The following is a 15,336-nucleotide window of genomic DNA, read 5'->3' as shown; positions in this document are numbered from 1 at the left end:
GTGACTACCGTCATCATTGACCAGCTGTGTGTGTGTGGGTGTGGGGTGGGTGAAGTGGTTGTTTCTGGGAAGTGAAGTAATATGCATTAGCATTTTGACTTCTTGTTGAGGGTGGTAAAAAGTGTAAAAAGGAAAAAGCACAGCTCATTATTCTAGTCTGTGTTCATGTTCTGTTGCCTCCTGTGTTGAACTGTCCTCATCGTCAAACAAACATGTCTCAGTTTTGGAAGAGCATGTATCAAAGATATACTTCTGAATTGATCAAAGGTTGGTTAAAAAACTTTACATGTATCTTTAACAATTGTGTTATTTTATTGACTTAACCCATTTTGGGGCGGGAACCCCTTTTGGTGTTAGCATTATGTTATGCTTTAGCTATTGAAAAATAGCAGATCTACAAGCTCATAGTGGCGCGCTACGAGCTTGTAGGTCTAACAACTGACATAGAAACATAGCTTTTTCAGAAAACTGTCAGGATGTAGAAGACATTTTTTTAAACTGATCTCAGGTCAAAATGGGTTAAAATGTATCTATAACGATTGTGTTAATTTATTGACATGGTCATTTTGATACTAAATGGTGAACATTTCTCTTCCTTCCACAAACAGAGCCCCTCATAGTGATGGATAACGCTGGGTACCGCACGGGGAGCTTCGAGGGCCTTCATCACTCCAGCGACGATGACGAGCTGGTGGACATCGCTGGGGCCACGCTGGACTTCTCCAGCACAGAGGACGTCCCACCGCTGAGCTCGGGTAGGCCTGTGCGCTGGAGAGAGCTTTTTGAACCCCTTTTGGCACTATGTTATGCTTTACCTGTTGAAAAATAGCAGATATACAGGCTCGTACAAGCTCTACAAGCTCGTACAGTGCCGCACTACGAGCTTGTAGGTCTGTGTGACAGTGTAGTCACTACCCAGGGCAAGGAAGGACACAACACAGGGCAGCTTCCTTGAATCTGTCTTTTTATTCCTTCATGTGCAGGGAATTATACACAAAATATCACCTTACACAGGAGAGGCGATTTCTCCACGGAAACTGCCCATAGATCCGAAGTCCCATTAGTCCGAACATGCACTGCTCCCGTGCTTGGGGTTAGGTTTAGGTTAGGGTTAGAGATAGGGATAGTAATTTCGGAACAATGAACCTTCTGACTAATGACACGGCACCCTCTCCACTGTCCGGACAGAGGCTATCTCCTGAGTGTTTGTGGAGGTGACTGATTTAACCTGTTGTGCCCTTGATCAAGTCCATGATGCACAACAGGTGCGCAGCCACACCCAGCTCTGAGTCCAGTTCTAGTTTGACTCAGGCCAGGTGTGACTGCTTAAATCAGTCATCCTCCCTATTTCTGAAAAAAATCTGAAAAAATCACTTTGTAGTGCTACGTTACGTCCGGGTCCAAGTGGCACCAGCTTCCGTCCACATCTCATTGTAAATAGAATATCTAAATGCGTGAATCTTTTTACAATGACAGACAGGAAGCCATTGAGGGTTAAAATGGGTCTTAATGCTTCCAACTCGAGTAGAATTACGAATGTTTTGTACAAGTATCCATGACAAAGAAAATATATGATGTGGAGACAATAAAGACTATTATTATCATTATTATTGAAGGTGGTAACAGTCCATTTGCTCAGTACAATATTTCGGGGGCATATTTAGAATGTGTGCAGGCTTGAGTATGTTGAATCTAGTTTGCAATTAATGAGGATTTAGTTGACACAATGAAATAAAATGGCGATAGTATTCCATGTGGGGCAGACGGCCTGTCACAGCCAGATTTGGGAGAGCAGCAGCTTTGTTGTTGCAAGGAAAGCAGTAAAATGAGACTTTCGTGGTTGTTTTCGTCTCAGATTTAGTCCGACGGGGCGTCACAGTATAGCTCTATGGGGACACAAAAGTAGGACCCGGAAGTATCTCAGGAGGGGGCACTCACGTCACGGCTAAAATACTGAATATGTTTGTTTAGCACTAGCAGAGAAAGAGGAGAAGTGAAACACATTGAGAAATCTCACAATGAATCGTTCACTAGAGCAGTGGTTTTCAACGCTTTTGTTTTCACATCAAGGACCATTATTTATTCAGCATTTGAGCCACGGAACCACCATTTAGTCTCTCTCTCAGACAGGCGGCGGCCAAATACATATAATCTTTGGGGTTCTTGACATGAAATAGTTTGAGTACCACCGATATAGAATATCTTGATTTAGAAGACATTTGTAGAAACTGGTCTCGGGTCTAAATGGGGTAAGCATTACGATACGATACGATGTGACACGATACAACTTTATTGTCAGCTTTCACTGAAATTTGTTTTGCGTCCATGACGTCACCGTTCAAGATACAGACAAGACAGACACAATACATTACAAAAGATGCATTACAGTCAGGATACACGTCACAGAAGCAGACAGGAACAATAACAATAGAACAATCATATCCTCTTGGTTTACCGATTCTGGTTTAAAAGCAGTGTACAAAAGAGTTCTTTAGTTCACTTCATTAAAGTGGTGTACACTATTTCAAGTGGTGTGTGTATATATGCCTATATTCAGATCAGCAGGGCTGCCCACCCTTTTTTGACTTGAGAACTACTTTTATAATGACCAACACGATGTACCAAGTACCTCTCTCTGTCTGTTAGCAAAGTCAAAGTCATACGATTTGTCACACACGTTACCGCAGTGACATTTGTTCTCCGCATTTGAGAAGAAGTATTTTGACCCCCCAATCCAACCCTTTGATGCTGAGTGTCAAGCAGGGAGGCATTGGGTCCCATCTTTACAGTCTTTGGTATGACCCGGCCGGGGATTGAACCCCCACCTCCCAGTCTCAGGGCGGACACTCTAACCACAAGGCCACTGTCTGGTTAAGTGCATGGGAGCCTGAGATCGGCACGTGGTATTCCTTCCTTCCTTCTAAACTGTGTGTATTGTTGTTCAGTAACTGAGATGTGCGTTCTTGCTTCCCTTTTGGACTCTTATTACAAAAGGAAATTTCCCACGAACACGACCAAGTCTTTTCCACGCACACATTTTGTCCATTTCCAGACATTGAATCGATGACCCTTGTTGTGTTTCTCTGAACCCAGAGAGGCAGGATGTTTGTAACACATGGCTTCAATGAATTCTCCTGTAGTTGTTACTAAGCTAGCTTCATTCTTTTGGGGAGAAAAAAAAATATGAATCTCTAACTCGCCCAAGAAGAGACCCCTGTCTGTGGGACAGTCCCCCGGGTCAACAGAGACCCCTGTCTGACTGTGGGACGGTCCCGCAGGTCAACAGATATATAGGTCAACTGGTCAAGTGCTTTATAGACGCACATTTTGGGCCAAATGTCTCTTATCTGGGCAAACCAGTGGGTGTGTACCAACATGGACACACGTTGTGTGTTTACAGAGTGTCAGTTCCTTCTCAGATGTTTTTATCTTCTGATAAAGGGTGTGTGTGTGTGTGTGTGTGTGTGTGTGTGTGTGTGTGTGTGTGTGTGTGTGTGTGTGTGTGTGTGTGTGTGTGTGTGTGTGTGTGTGTGTGTGTGTGTGTGTGTGTGTGTGTGTGTGTGTGTGTGTGTGTGTGTGGTCGGTCACTGGTCACACACTTGTGAATCATCAGCTGCTCCATTGTCCCTCTCTCTGTCTGTCTCCAGTTCTCTCTTCTCTGTCACACATGCACAAGTAGCCTCTCTCTCTCTCTCTCTCTCTCTCTCTCTCTCTCTCTCTCTCTCTCTATCTATCCCTAGACACACACAAATGTGTTGTAATAACAGATTACGTTATTTATAGTACCGTTTGTTCCCATCATGGAACCACTCGGGTTACACGTCAGATATTATTACAACCTTTTAAAAGTTAGTTTAACTGTTTTCTCACGTCATGGAACTGTAAGGGCCAAAAACGAAGGTCTGTGTGGTTAGGATGCCTCTCGAGCGTCTCCCTAGGGAGGTCCTCGAGACATCTGGTTAGGATGCCTCTCGGGCGTCTCCCTAGGGAGGTCCTCGAGGCATCTGGTTAGGATGCCTCTCGGGCGTCTCCCTAGGGAGGTCCTCGAGACATCTGGTTAGGATGCCTCTCGAGCGTCTCCCTAGGGAGGTCCTCGAGGCATCTGGTTAGGATGCCTCTCGAGCGTCTCCCTAGGGAGGTCCTCGAGGCATCTGGTTAGGATGCCTCTCGGGCGTCTCCCTAGAGAGGTCCTCGAGGCATCTGGTTAGGATGCCTCTCAGGCGTCTCCCTAGAGAGTTCAGATGGATTATATCTCCACTGGGAGGAGACCCCGGGGGAGACCAAGGACCAGTTGGAGGGATTACATCGACTCACTGGCCTTGGAACGCCTCGGGATCCCCCAGGAGGAAGTTATACTAATGTTGCTCTGGAGAGGGAAGTTTGGAGCTCTGTGGTGGAGCTGTTGCCCCCGCGACCCAACTACGGATAAGCGGTTTACCATGGATGGATGGATTGATTTTTTCTTTTAACCGTAAAGCATCTGTGTCATACTGTCATATTAGATTTCTTTGGCTATTAAAAAATGGCATGTACGCTGTACCGAGTGCCGTGCTACGAGCTTGTAGATCTGCTATTTCTTTTTAATCGTGAAAATGTGGCACAAATCTTTGAATCTATGTTCTTTCAGAGCGAACATTTGTCACTCTAATATCTGCTTCTGGCTGGGTCCCTGGAACAACATATTTTCAGTTGGGGGTCGGGGGCCAATTACATATGATTTTTGGGGGTCCTTGACCTTGTGTTTGAGAATGTTTGAGAACGATTGACAGAAACATAGGAATTTTCAGAAAACTTTCAGGATTTAGAAGCATTTCTTTTAGAATTGGGCCTGGGGTCTAAATGTGTTCATTAATGTGACACCTCTCAGGGTAGCCCTGTAGGTCGGCGCTTACCGCTGCTGCTGATGTCACGTTGATGCTCGTGGCGCCCTAGTCTAAACAGGAAGTTCTCTGCCAGGGCCCAGAATGACGGACGGACGGACAGACAGACAGGCACAGCATGTCCTGAGGCTTTCATAGCAAAAAACACGGCCATGGGAATCATGTCCAGACTCGCAGAGAGAGCACCGTGGTTATGTCAGAGTGTTGTGCTACGTGTGTGAGTTGTCGTGGGATATGCCACTGTGTACCACATAAACAATATTTTAACCATACTCACATGTCATTATAGGCACAACATTAAATCTAGTTTAGTTTTTTTCTTGTTGAGGGGTGCTAGCCCCTCTTATATTCAACTATTTGTGTAGATTTCCGTCTTACACAAACGTGAAAATATGTTGTTCCTGGGACCTCTCCCACAAGCAAAGGTTTGAGTTAAAAACGTTAAAGAATATATTCAAACATTTGGGCCACATTTTCACGATTTTTAAGTGGTGCAACCACTTCTACATCCAGCATGCAATGTCCATGTACCTGTTTGTGTACCTGTGTGAGCACGAGTGGTGTGCGCATGCGTGAAATTGGAACGAGAGAAGTATGTGACATGGCTGCCACCTGCTGGACGCAAACGATACAGAGAAGAAATTGGAATGATACAAATTGGAACGATACAGAGAACCAATAGACGGGAGTTGCACCACTTGGTTCACACTGGTGTGATTTTTCAAAAACAGCAGACCTACAAGCTCGTAGCGCGCTATGAGCTTGTAGATCTGCTATTTTTCAATAGATAAAGCATAACATCATGCTTAAAACACCAACAGGGGTTGCCGTCCATAATGGGTTGGATCTGGGTCAAAATGTTTGCAGATGCATTTTAGATGTATGCAATTGTCACAATGAATGAATACAGGGGTGCAGGGCCTTGAGGTTCCGGCGCGCGTCGGTCACAACAAGTCTGAGAACACTAAACTAAATCACGACCACAAAAGAGTAGCTTGAGATGTCGACCAGGGAACTGAGGACGTTTAATTACATTCCACTAATGCTTCCTCGTCTCAACATGAGTCCAGTGTGCTTCCGTTCCTTTAGCAAAGGGCAGAGCTGCTGTCGGCCATTCATTAATTAGGTCTGGCGGGTTAACGACGACCGACGACTCATTTAATTGAACATTAATATCTGATTGTCCGGGTTGCCAGGTTATGACTGACGTCATTGTAATCGTCATCGTCATAGACGTATTGTAATAGATTATCAGGACTAAAGAGTAGAGCGGTGCCAGGCTGTAGAGCACAAACGCAACGGCTGAGTATAGGGTGGGTCAGTGACGCGCTCACACTGGACAACGCCAACTGAATTACAAACGACAAGGAGGCACACACCAGTGCGCTCTGTGCGGATTTTCGGCTGTTCGCTTATATCTGAATCATCTTCAGACTTTACACAATTTTCCTCAATGTTTGCGTTTACACAAACCCTCAAAGCTGGACATAAAGGGGCTAGCCCCCCTCAAAAAAGGCCATTTAATCTTTGCACGCCATGGAAGAAAATGGAAGGTCACTGCACCCTAGCATCCTTATTCTGGGGCGAAGACATTAAGTCTAGCCCATTCTGACCGGGCACCCATTTTGGTGTCGGCATCATGTTATGCTTTAGCTATTGAAAAATAGCAGATCTACAAGCTCATATCGCGCCACCGAGTGGCGCGATACGAGCTTGTAGGTCTGCTATTTTTTGAAAAATCGAAGAACGACTGACATTTTTAGAATCTGATCTCAGGTCAGAATGGGTTCATCAGACCAGTGTGTGTCCAGTGGAAACCTTCGTATGAATCTGATCTCAGGTCAGAATGGTCTAGGGGGGTAAACAGGAGGGGTCCTAGACAGTGACCCGGGGGGACTCCGCTAGACTAAGTAAATAAGCCTACTTTTACTCCCCTGTAGCAGCCGGCTTGTGAAAGACTGATTTGATGGTTCTTCTTGTGAAGCAAAAATAAATAAATTACTCGGCCGAAAAGAGATGCAAGGCAGATGCATTAAAATATCAATATCTTTGGCATTATTTCAGACGCAGAGGATAATTTATATAGGGGCTAAATGAAAAAGCTGCAGAGATCCCCCCCCCCCCCCCCCCAAAAAAAAAGAGAGTAGAGTTAGACCCACTCATCATATTTTAACCCATTGGGTTAACCCATTCTGACCTGAGATCAGATTCATGCGAGGTTTCCACTGGACACACACTGGTCTGATTAACCCATTCTGACCTGAGATCAGATTCTAAAAAATGTCAGTCGTTTTTTTTCAAAAATAGCAGACCTACAAGCTCATATCGCGCCACTCGGTGGCGCGATATGAGCTTGTAGATCTGCTATTTTTAAATAGCTAAAGCACGACACGATGCCAACACCAAAATGGGTTCCCGTTCAGAATGGGTTAAACCTTTTTTGGTGTTTTAAGCATTATGCCACCCTCCGGCGGCCAATTTCATAACATTTCTGGGGTCCTTGGCATGAAATAGTGTGAGAACCACTGATACAGAAACATGAGATTTTTCATGATTTAGAAAATACTTATTAGTAGAATCGAGCTCGGGTCTAAAAGGGTTAATGGAGAAGGTTGTAATGGTTCCAAGCCCAAGAAAAATTTCCCTTGTGGACAATAAAGTTTACCTTGACCTTGTTCAAATGCATTAGTTCCTCCTTTTTAATTAACTCTTAAGAGCTTTCGAATAACCTGCCATGGTTCTGTGTTTGCCAACAGCAGACATCTCCTCTTAGCCTGGGCTGAATGGCCCTGGGGATCAGGATCACACAAGGACATATTGTGGGAGCTAATCAGCGTTTATGTGATCAGATAAATCCAAGACTGTTTGGCGGCAGTAGCGTTTGTAGCGCATAAGGCTTTTTAACCCCTTTAGACCTGAGGCAGATTCTAAAAAGATTGGTTTCTAAATCAGACAGCTTTCTGAAGGGAAAAAAAAGAAACGTGTTTCTATGTCAGTGGTGCTCATCTCAAGATCTGTATTTAGCCGTGGACCCCCATCTGAAAATATGCAAAGTTAAAAACATTGGCTCTGAAAGAATATATTATATTCAAGGATTTGCACCACATTTTCACGATTTTTCAAAAATAGCAGATCTACAAGCTACGAGCTTGTAGATCTGCTATTTTTCAACAGCTAAAGTATGACAAAATGCTTAAAACAAAATGGGGTTCCCGTCCAGAATGCATTAATGGGTCCTCTTCTTCTCGGCATGCCTTTTTTATTTCCTGTCATTCCGTGTGCTTAAAGTCACCCTTCCTTCCTCGCTGCGCTAAATGGAAACAGCCCTCAGGAGCTGCTAGCGCTCATTAGCGTTAGCGTGCGTGCTAACGGCCACTTGGACCCTGCTCGACCAACCATGGGCAGGAGGAGGGTTTTCTGAGGTCGCCTGGCTACTGCCCACCGTTGGTACAACGGGCAGCAAGGATCTCCACGGTCATAATCATATCGACGGCTAAAGGGCTGGTTACAAAATCGTGGGATAAAAAAAAAAGAAAAAAAAGGGCCTTGCAAACGTGAAGCGAGGAACGCAGGCGTTGTCGCCTGAATCAACGACAGGTCTCCTCCAGGTTGGTTGAAGAGGGGTGCGACAACGCAAGTGTAAAAATAAATCACACCTGTGTGAACCGAGTGGTGCAACTCCCCTCTCTCCCCCTCCTCTCTCTCTCTCTCTCTCTCTTTTTCTCTCTCTCTCTCTCTCTCTCCTCCGTCAGATTAGCTTTATTATGGATATAAATCTGCGTCGCTGAGAACTATTTTTTCATTATTATTTTGGGTCGGCCTTTCCTTCTTTAGCGTACCTAGACCGGATTGCGCATGTGAGCTGCCGTCCACGGGGGTCGGCCTTTCCTTCTTTAGCGTACCTAGACCGGATCGCGCATGCGAGCTGCCGTCCACCTCCCATTATACAGGCAGACTAGATGGAAACATTGGTGCTTTCTAGAGCAAGGATGGCTATATTTTAGCTCGCTAGCATTGACGCTATTTATTTAGCACAAGATGTGATCTGTTTCTGTGCTGCGTGCGCAGCCTCTCCAATTTCACTCCATTGCTGGTTTCACGCATGCGCACACCACTCGTGCTCATGATACATGATACATGATACATGATACACACGGACATTGCTAGCTGGTTGTAGGAGTGGTTGCACCACTCAAAAATAAGCTAAACAGAATCCAGGTCTGGTGAAACGAGCACGTGCGCAACAAATTCACGAAACCGCGCTCACGTAAATAAATACGCTTGCGTTGTCGCACCGCGACTTCTCCGGGCAAAAAAACGCAGGTCTCATTGAAAATGAACTATAGGCGCGTTTTATCGCTCCCTGTTTGCAAGGCCCCACACACTGAATTGTTGATAGGTTGAATTAGATTTATTTGTCGATGACAGCATATACGTGTAGCATGTCACGAACGAGGAGGGCCAGTGCCGTTTCAATAATAATAATAATAATAATAATATAATCTTTTTTCAAGTATTCCTTCCTACACTGAAAGTGTTTGATTCCAGGTAGAGAATTATTGAGGTGGACAAAGAGGGCTCTTTCAAATATTGACTTATAGTGCTAGTGTAAAATATTTCACCCATGCTTCATGGATTACAGTAGCATTACTGTAGCCACGCTGATGTTTCCAGGAACAGTCTGCTACAAGTCCTGTTGACTTTGACTGAAAATGTTTGAACTGGTTAACATGACGTCACATTCAGAGGTATTTGCATGTGATAGCAGTCCTTGTGATACAGACTAGTAGGTCTCCTGAGGCTAGAGGAAGTCAAGAGATCTTTCTCTTATCTTTTTTTTAACCCATTTAGACCTGGCTGAGATCAGATTCTACTAAATATCTTCTAAAAATAATTTCTGAAAAACCTCATGTTTCTGTATCGGTGGTTCTCAAACATTTTCATGTCAAGGACCCCCAGAATTATATGTAATTGGCCGCCGACCCCAATAATCTTGAAATATGTTGTTCCATGGACCCACCCATATTTTCAGATGGGGTTCGGCGGGCAAGTACATATCATTTTTGGGGTCCTTGACCTGAAGGAGCACCACTGATACAGAAACATAGGTATTTCAGAAAACTGTCATGATTTAGAAGGCATTTTCTTCCAATTTCGATGTCGGGCCTAAATGGGTTTAAAAGCATTAAAAAAGCATTCACTGGAAAATAATATATATTCCAATATTTGCGCCACATTTTCACGATTATTCAAAAATAGCAGATCTACACGAGCTTATAGATCTGCTATTTTTCAACAGCTAAAGTTTAAAATAATGATTATAAAAAGTGGTTAAAAGCTACAAGGTGACACAGATGCTTTATCGTCCTAACTGGCTTAACTTCACTGGAAAGTAACTTTCATTGAAAGAGATAACTTTAGCATGTTGTTACATTTTCTCCTGCGATGTGTGCAACGAACCACCGTGTTTGGTTAGCTTGAGTCTGACTAATAATGACTGTAATGTTACTGGTTCCAGTTCTCTGTGCAGACGCAGGGATTGGTTGTTAGTGGCTGTTGCTGCAGGAGGGTGGCAGGTGATTGGTTGTTACTGGCTGCTGCAGCAGGAGGGTGGCAGATGATTGGTTGTTACTGACTGCAGCAGGAGGGTGGCAGGTGTCAAATTATAGGCATCCTAAAAAATGTCCTCTGGGATTTTCCGTTATCGTAATATCGTGATATGTCTTTGTCTGGTTGTAATCACGTTAGCCTTATTTTATTTTTCAAGTGAAAAAAATTTGATATCTCGGGGTGCATACTTAGTTTAGACTAGTCATTGGTTAGACATGGGTTAAGGTTAGGTTTAGGTGTGCTGCCCCGTGGGAGGTTAGGTTTAGGGTGAGGGTTTGAGATAGGTTGTAGTTGTAGGACTAATGGCTGGTCTAACCAATGACTAGTCTAAACCAAAAGCTGTCTAAACTAAGTACTGCAATCTCACAATACACAATGGTTTGTATTGGAGGTATTTGCTCCCGGCCTCCTGCCAACGTGATGCAGTTGATCAAAGAAGGCATTGACTGCCAAGATTCCTGGATTGACAAACTATGCTGTTTGGACTTTAGACCAAATGTCTCCTTTCATTGCCAATGGTAAAATATTGAGACATGTGGGGGACAAAAGCTGTATATAGGAGGGGCTAGCTCCCTTCAAAACCCAGTTTATCCCTCTGTTGTGGTGTTCTTTATTTAGCCTGCCGTGGTCACGTCACGTGAACCATTGTCAACAGCGTCTAATGATTGACCAGCAGTGTGACTGACACGTTGTGTAATGACTCTCTTATCATCACAGCTGTGGTCAGTCAGCGTCGACCAATGACATACAGCGTGAAGGTCAGCTGAGGACAGCGACGGAAACGGAGGTAGTAAATAAATACAGTAGAACAAAAGAACATGAAAACGGGCATGGATGAAAAATGGCATGGAAAGCAGAATAGATGTTTTCTGGCGCAACGCCACGTACTTCCTTCCAGTTGAGTGCACAGAGAAGGTCTACTGAGGTCAACTACTGCAGTATAGTATTTAATAGAACCTCATGCAGTGCATTTTGTGTTGATTTAAATAATAGTCATAATATACACCAGAGCCATAGAGAGTATAGACACAGTTACGACATTGAGGGGGCAGAAAACAGCCCGGTCACGTGGTTCATGTACTCGCGCGAGCCCCATGGACTCCAATTAATTCCGTAAACTTCCGGTGTCCCCATTCGCCAATAGAAGTCTTATGTAGAAGAAGCGCCGCCATTGGACTGAAGCCCCCATGAATTAACGACGGAGTTGTCGTAACTCTGTCTTACTGTATGACTCTGATATACACTAGAACTGTACTGCAGGTTTCTGGTCTTTTCACGATGACGACGAGGGGAACATTTTTAACCCATTTTGGATTGTTTTTGGATGTTTCTATGTCAGTGGTGCTCAACCTGTGTCATGTCAAGGACCCCCAGAATTATCTGTATTTGGCCGTCGACCCCCATCTGAAAATATGTAGTTCCAGGGACCACCACCCCAGAAGCAAAGATGTGAGTTAAAAACATTCACGATTAAAAAAAAAAAAGAAGCACATCTACAAGCTCGTAGCGCGGCACTCGGTGCCGCGTTATGAGCTTGTAGATCTGCTATTTTCCAACAGCTAAAGTATAACATAATGCTTACAAAAAACCCCAAAAGGAGTTCCCATTCCTGAACGGGGCTATAATACAATCAAGCCAGCCTCGTCCTCTCGCTGACGTCTGGGAGCTACGAGCGGTCGTCAGGCCAGACGGACCGTTAGTTAACGTTGGATATAAATGGAATATGCATAATTAAAGTCACCTTGTGTTTATGCGTATAGCTCGGTTCTTTCCTGCGCAAATCAAATTGCATCAAATCACGTGGACACACAGTGGGAGTTAAAGCTGATGTCTTGCAGCAACATGCATTCATTACTGTGGTCAGTGTCTCGTGACTCATTCGTCGTCCAGTAAATAGTCAGGAATAATAATAAACCTCACTGCGGTGGTTCCCAAAGTGGGGTCCGGGGACCCCCGGGGGTCCTTGAGGGAGTTCCAGGGGGGGTCCCCATGGCTAAATTGGAACCATATGGGTCTGTAACTCTGAGGGTGTACAGTACACTCTCAGAGTTACATTAATACTGATTTTTTTTTTTTACAATATAAATTGGGGGTCTCAGAGATATTAAATGGTGGTCCGTAGACTAATGCATGTCAAACTGCATGGAGGTCCTTCAAACTAAATGGGTTGAGAATCACTGCTAGAGTCGTAAAAATCCACGGGGTCCGCGGGCTAATGAGGGGGGGCTAATCCGGGGGTCCTTGACATGAAATAGATGGCTCATTTTGAAGGCAACCCAGATTCCAGAATGGTCCTCATAGCCTCAAATGTTCCACCAGAGCCCCTGACGTTCTGTGATGATGTTTTCGTTGTTGTTTGCGTAACCAGAGCCACTTCCTGAACGGAGACTCAGAGAGGTAACGTCATTATTTCTTTGGGTTCTCGTCTCGAGCTAAAAGGTTTGGGAACCACTGAGATATAGCAACGTGTGACCAGGGTGACCTCTTCCTACGTATTTATCTGACCTCTGACCTCTCGTACGTATTTCAGTTATGAGGACTAGGACAGATTCTCTGAAGGTCTGAGAGGTCTCGCTGCCCAGTCCTCACCCAAACCTCACAGGTCAAAGTTCATCTCACCTCGCTGACTCACCCTGGAGCCGAAAACTCTCTCTCTCTCTCTCTCTCTCTCTGTCTGTCCCTCTCTCTCTCTCACTCACACACAAGGCACACACGGACGCATGCACGCACGCACACAGTACACCATATCGTGGATGTCAGACAGAAAGAGGGAGGGAGAGCGAGCACGTAGAGAAAACATACTCTGAAGTACTTTTGATGGATCACTGTGGACTATAATCTCTTCATGGGGAGTAAATAGTCCAGTCTGGACCAGGAGTGAGTTGTTTTCAGATAGCAGCAAGCCTCATCATCAACACTCCAAATCCTAGAAATGTGTGAAATCTACAGTATGTCCGGCTGTCCGCCTGTCTCTCCAAAGTACCCCCCTCTCTTTGGGGTGTGGCCAGTGGCAACCCCCCACACGCACACACACACACACACAAATCTCTGTGAATATTATAGTCAGAGTTTTGCTACAGTCCTCTCTCTCATATGTTCAGCAACATGGAGGAGGCTGTTGCAACATCCAGTACGCCGGAATCTGTGGAGATTCTGAGGAAATGCAAGATTTGACAATTACCGCACACACACACACACACACACACACACACACTTGGCTCACCATGGTTCTTCTCGATGACTTATGTTACTGGAATCAGCGCCTGCTTTGTTCCACAGTTGTTGTAGTTTGACCCACTTCCTGAGAAGGTGCTGACACTGGAACACTGGATCTGTGTGTGTGTGTGTGTGTGTGTGTGTGTGTTGTCTTTTAAAATGGAGTAAATTGATATGTGGCCAGGGCTTGGCTCCTAAAACATTGAAAATGATGACTTACAGTATGTTTTTTTTAGTTGACGTTGTGTGTTTTGCCATCTAACATACTATACCGTTTACCATTTCTGTACTACGAGTATGATATCCATCCATCCTTCCATCTTCAGTCGTGGTGAAGACGTGGTCCTTGGTCTGCCCCGGGGTCTCCTCCCAGTGGGACGTGATCCTTGGTCTGCCCCGGGGTCTCCTCCCAGTGGGACGTGATCCTTGGTCTGCCCCGGGTCTCCTCCCAGTGGGACGTGATCCTTGGTCTGCCCCGGGGTCTCCTCCCAGTGGGACGTGATCCTTGGTCTGCCCATGGGTCTCCTCCCAGTGGGACGTGATCCTTGGTCTGCCCTGGGGTCTCCTCCCAGTGGGACGTGATCCTTGGTCTGCCCCGGGGTCTCCTCCCAGTGGGACGTGATCCTTGGTCTGCCCCGGGGTCTCCTCCCAGTGGGACGTGATCCTTGGTCTGCCCTGGGGTCTCCTCCCAGTGGGACGTGATCCTTGGTCTGCCCCGGGGTCTCCTCCCAGTGGGACGTGATCCTTGGGCTGCCCTGGGGTCTCCTCCCAGTGGGACGTGATCCTTGGTCTGCCTCGGGGTCTCCTCCCAGTGGGACGTGCCTCGAGGACCTCCCCTAGGGAGACGCCCGAGAGGCATCCTAACCAGATGCCCGGACCACCTAAGCTGGCTCCTTTCCAGGCCGAAATTCTCCTTTTAACTGCGACCTTCGGTCGCTATTATTATCATTAGCATTGCAGACACTACAGACAGAACACACAGAAACAAGAACAGACAGGAATGAACAATGTGCGCAATAAGCCCATCCCCGTGACCTTAAGTGTCATCTGATTACAAACGAACGTCTCTGAGAGAAAACAGACCGTCATGGTCAGACCTTCTAACTCTACAGTCTCTGGTCATCGGTACACCTACGGAGTGATTTACAGCAGGCATTTTGAGTTTCCCCCCCTACAAATTGCAACAAACGCTTTCTGAAACTGCTTTTGTTTCATAAATATTTGTTAGTAACGGCATATCAAAAGTCCTAAGAAATTCCAGTGGTGGAACATATTGAAAATTCAGACCCATCTAAAGTGAGCTGTACTGTACTGTACTGTACTGTACTGTACTGTACTGTACTGTACTGTACAGGCCTCCCTGGCCTGTGTGTGTCTGTGAGTTAGACTGTGCAACAGTGACACTTGGTGGTGAACAAACGCTATAATGCTATTTTCGTACTCGGACACAGGGACAGACCCAGCAGGGACACAGCCACACACATAGCTGTCTATAGACTAATCCAGGAATGGGTCTCATGGTCGCAGTTTACGTATTTCCTGTAGGCGGACTCGACGTAGCTGCGGGGTTTAAACCCTCACCAGGCGCATCTCTTCCACTACAGTGAACGGCAGAGTGACTGATGTTAGT

The 15,336-nt window shown here is 45.5% G+C and overlaps 1 protein-coding gene across 1 annotated transcript in view; it reads left to right on the top strand.

Annotated features, from left to right (window-relative positions):
• LOC310875577 (H(+)/Cl(-) exchange transporter 5-like) overlaps positions 1 to 15,336 on the top strand; it is a 63,888-nt gene that overhangs the window by 4,163 nt on the left and 44,389 nt on the right. The window contains 1 exon segment of the mRNA XM_083788859.1: positions 609 to 755. Within this exon segment, the coding sequence (XP_083644985.1) occupies positions 623 to 755 (133 nt within the window). The 5' untranslated portion in view covers positions 609 to 622.

This window comes from Protomyctophum parallelum, assembly GCF_964188405.1.
Source record: "Protomyctophum parallelum genome assembly, chromosome: 18".
Taxonomy (NCBI): Eukaryota; Metazoa; Chordata; class Actinopteri; order Myctophiformes; family Myctophidae; genus Protomyctophum; species Protomyctophum parallelum.
This window is presented reverse-complemented; position numbering and strand designations above follow the sequence as displayed.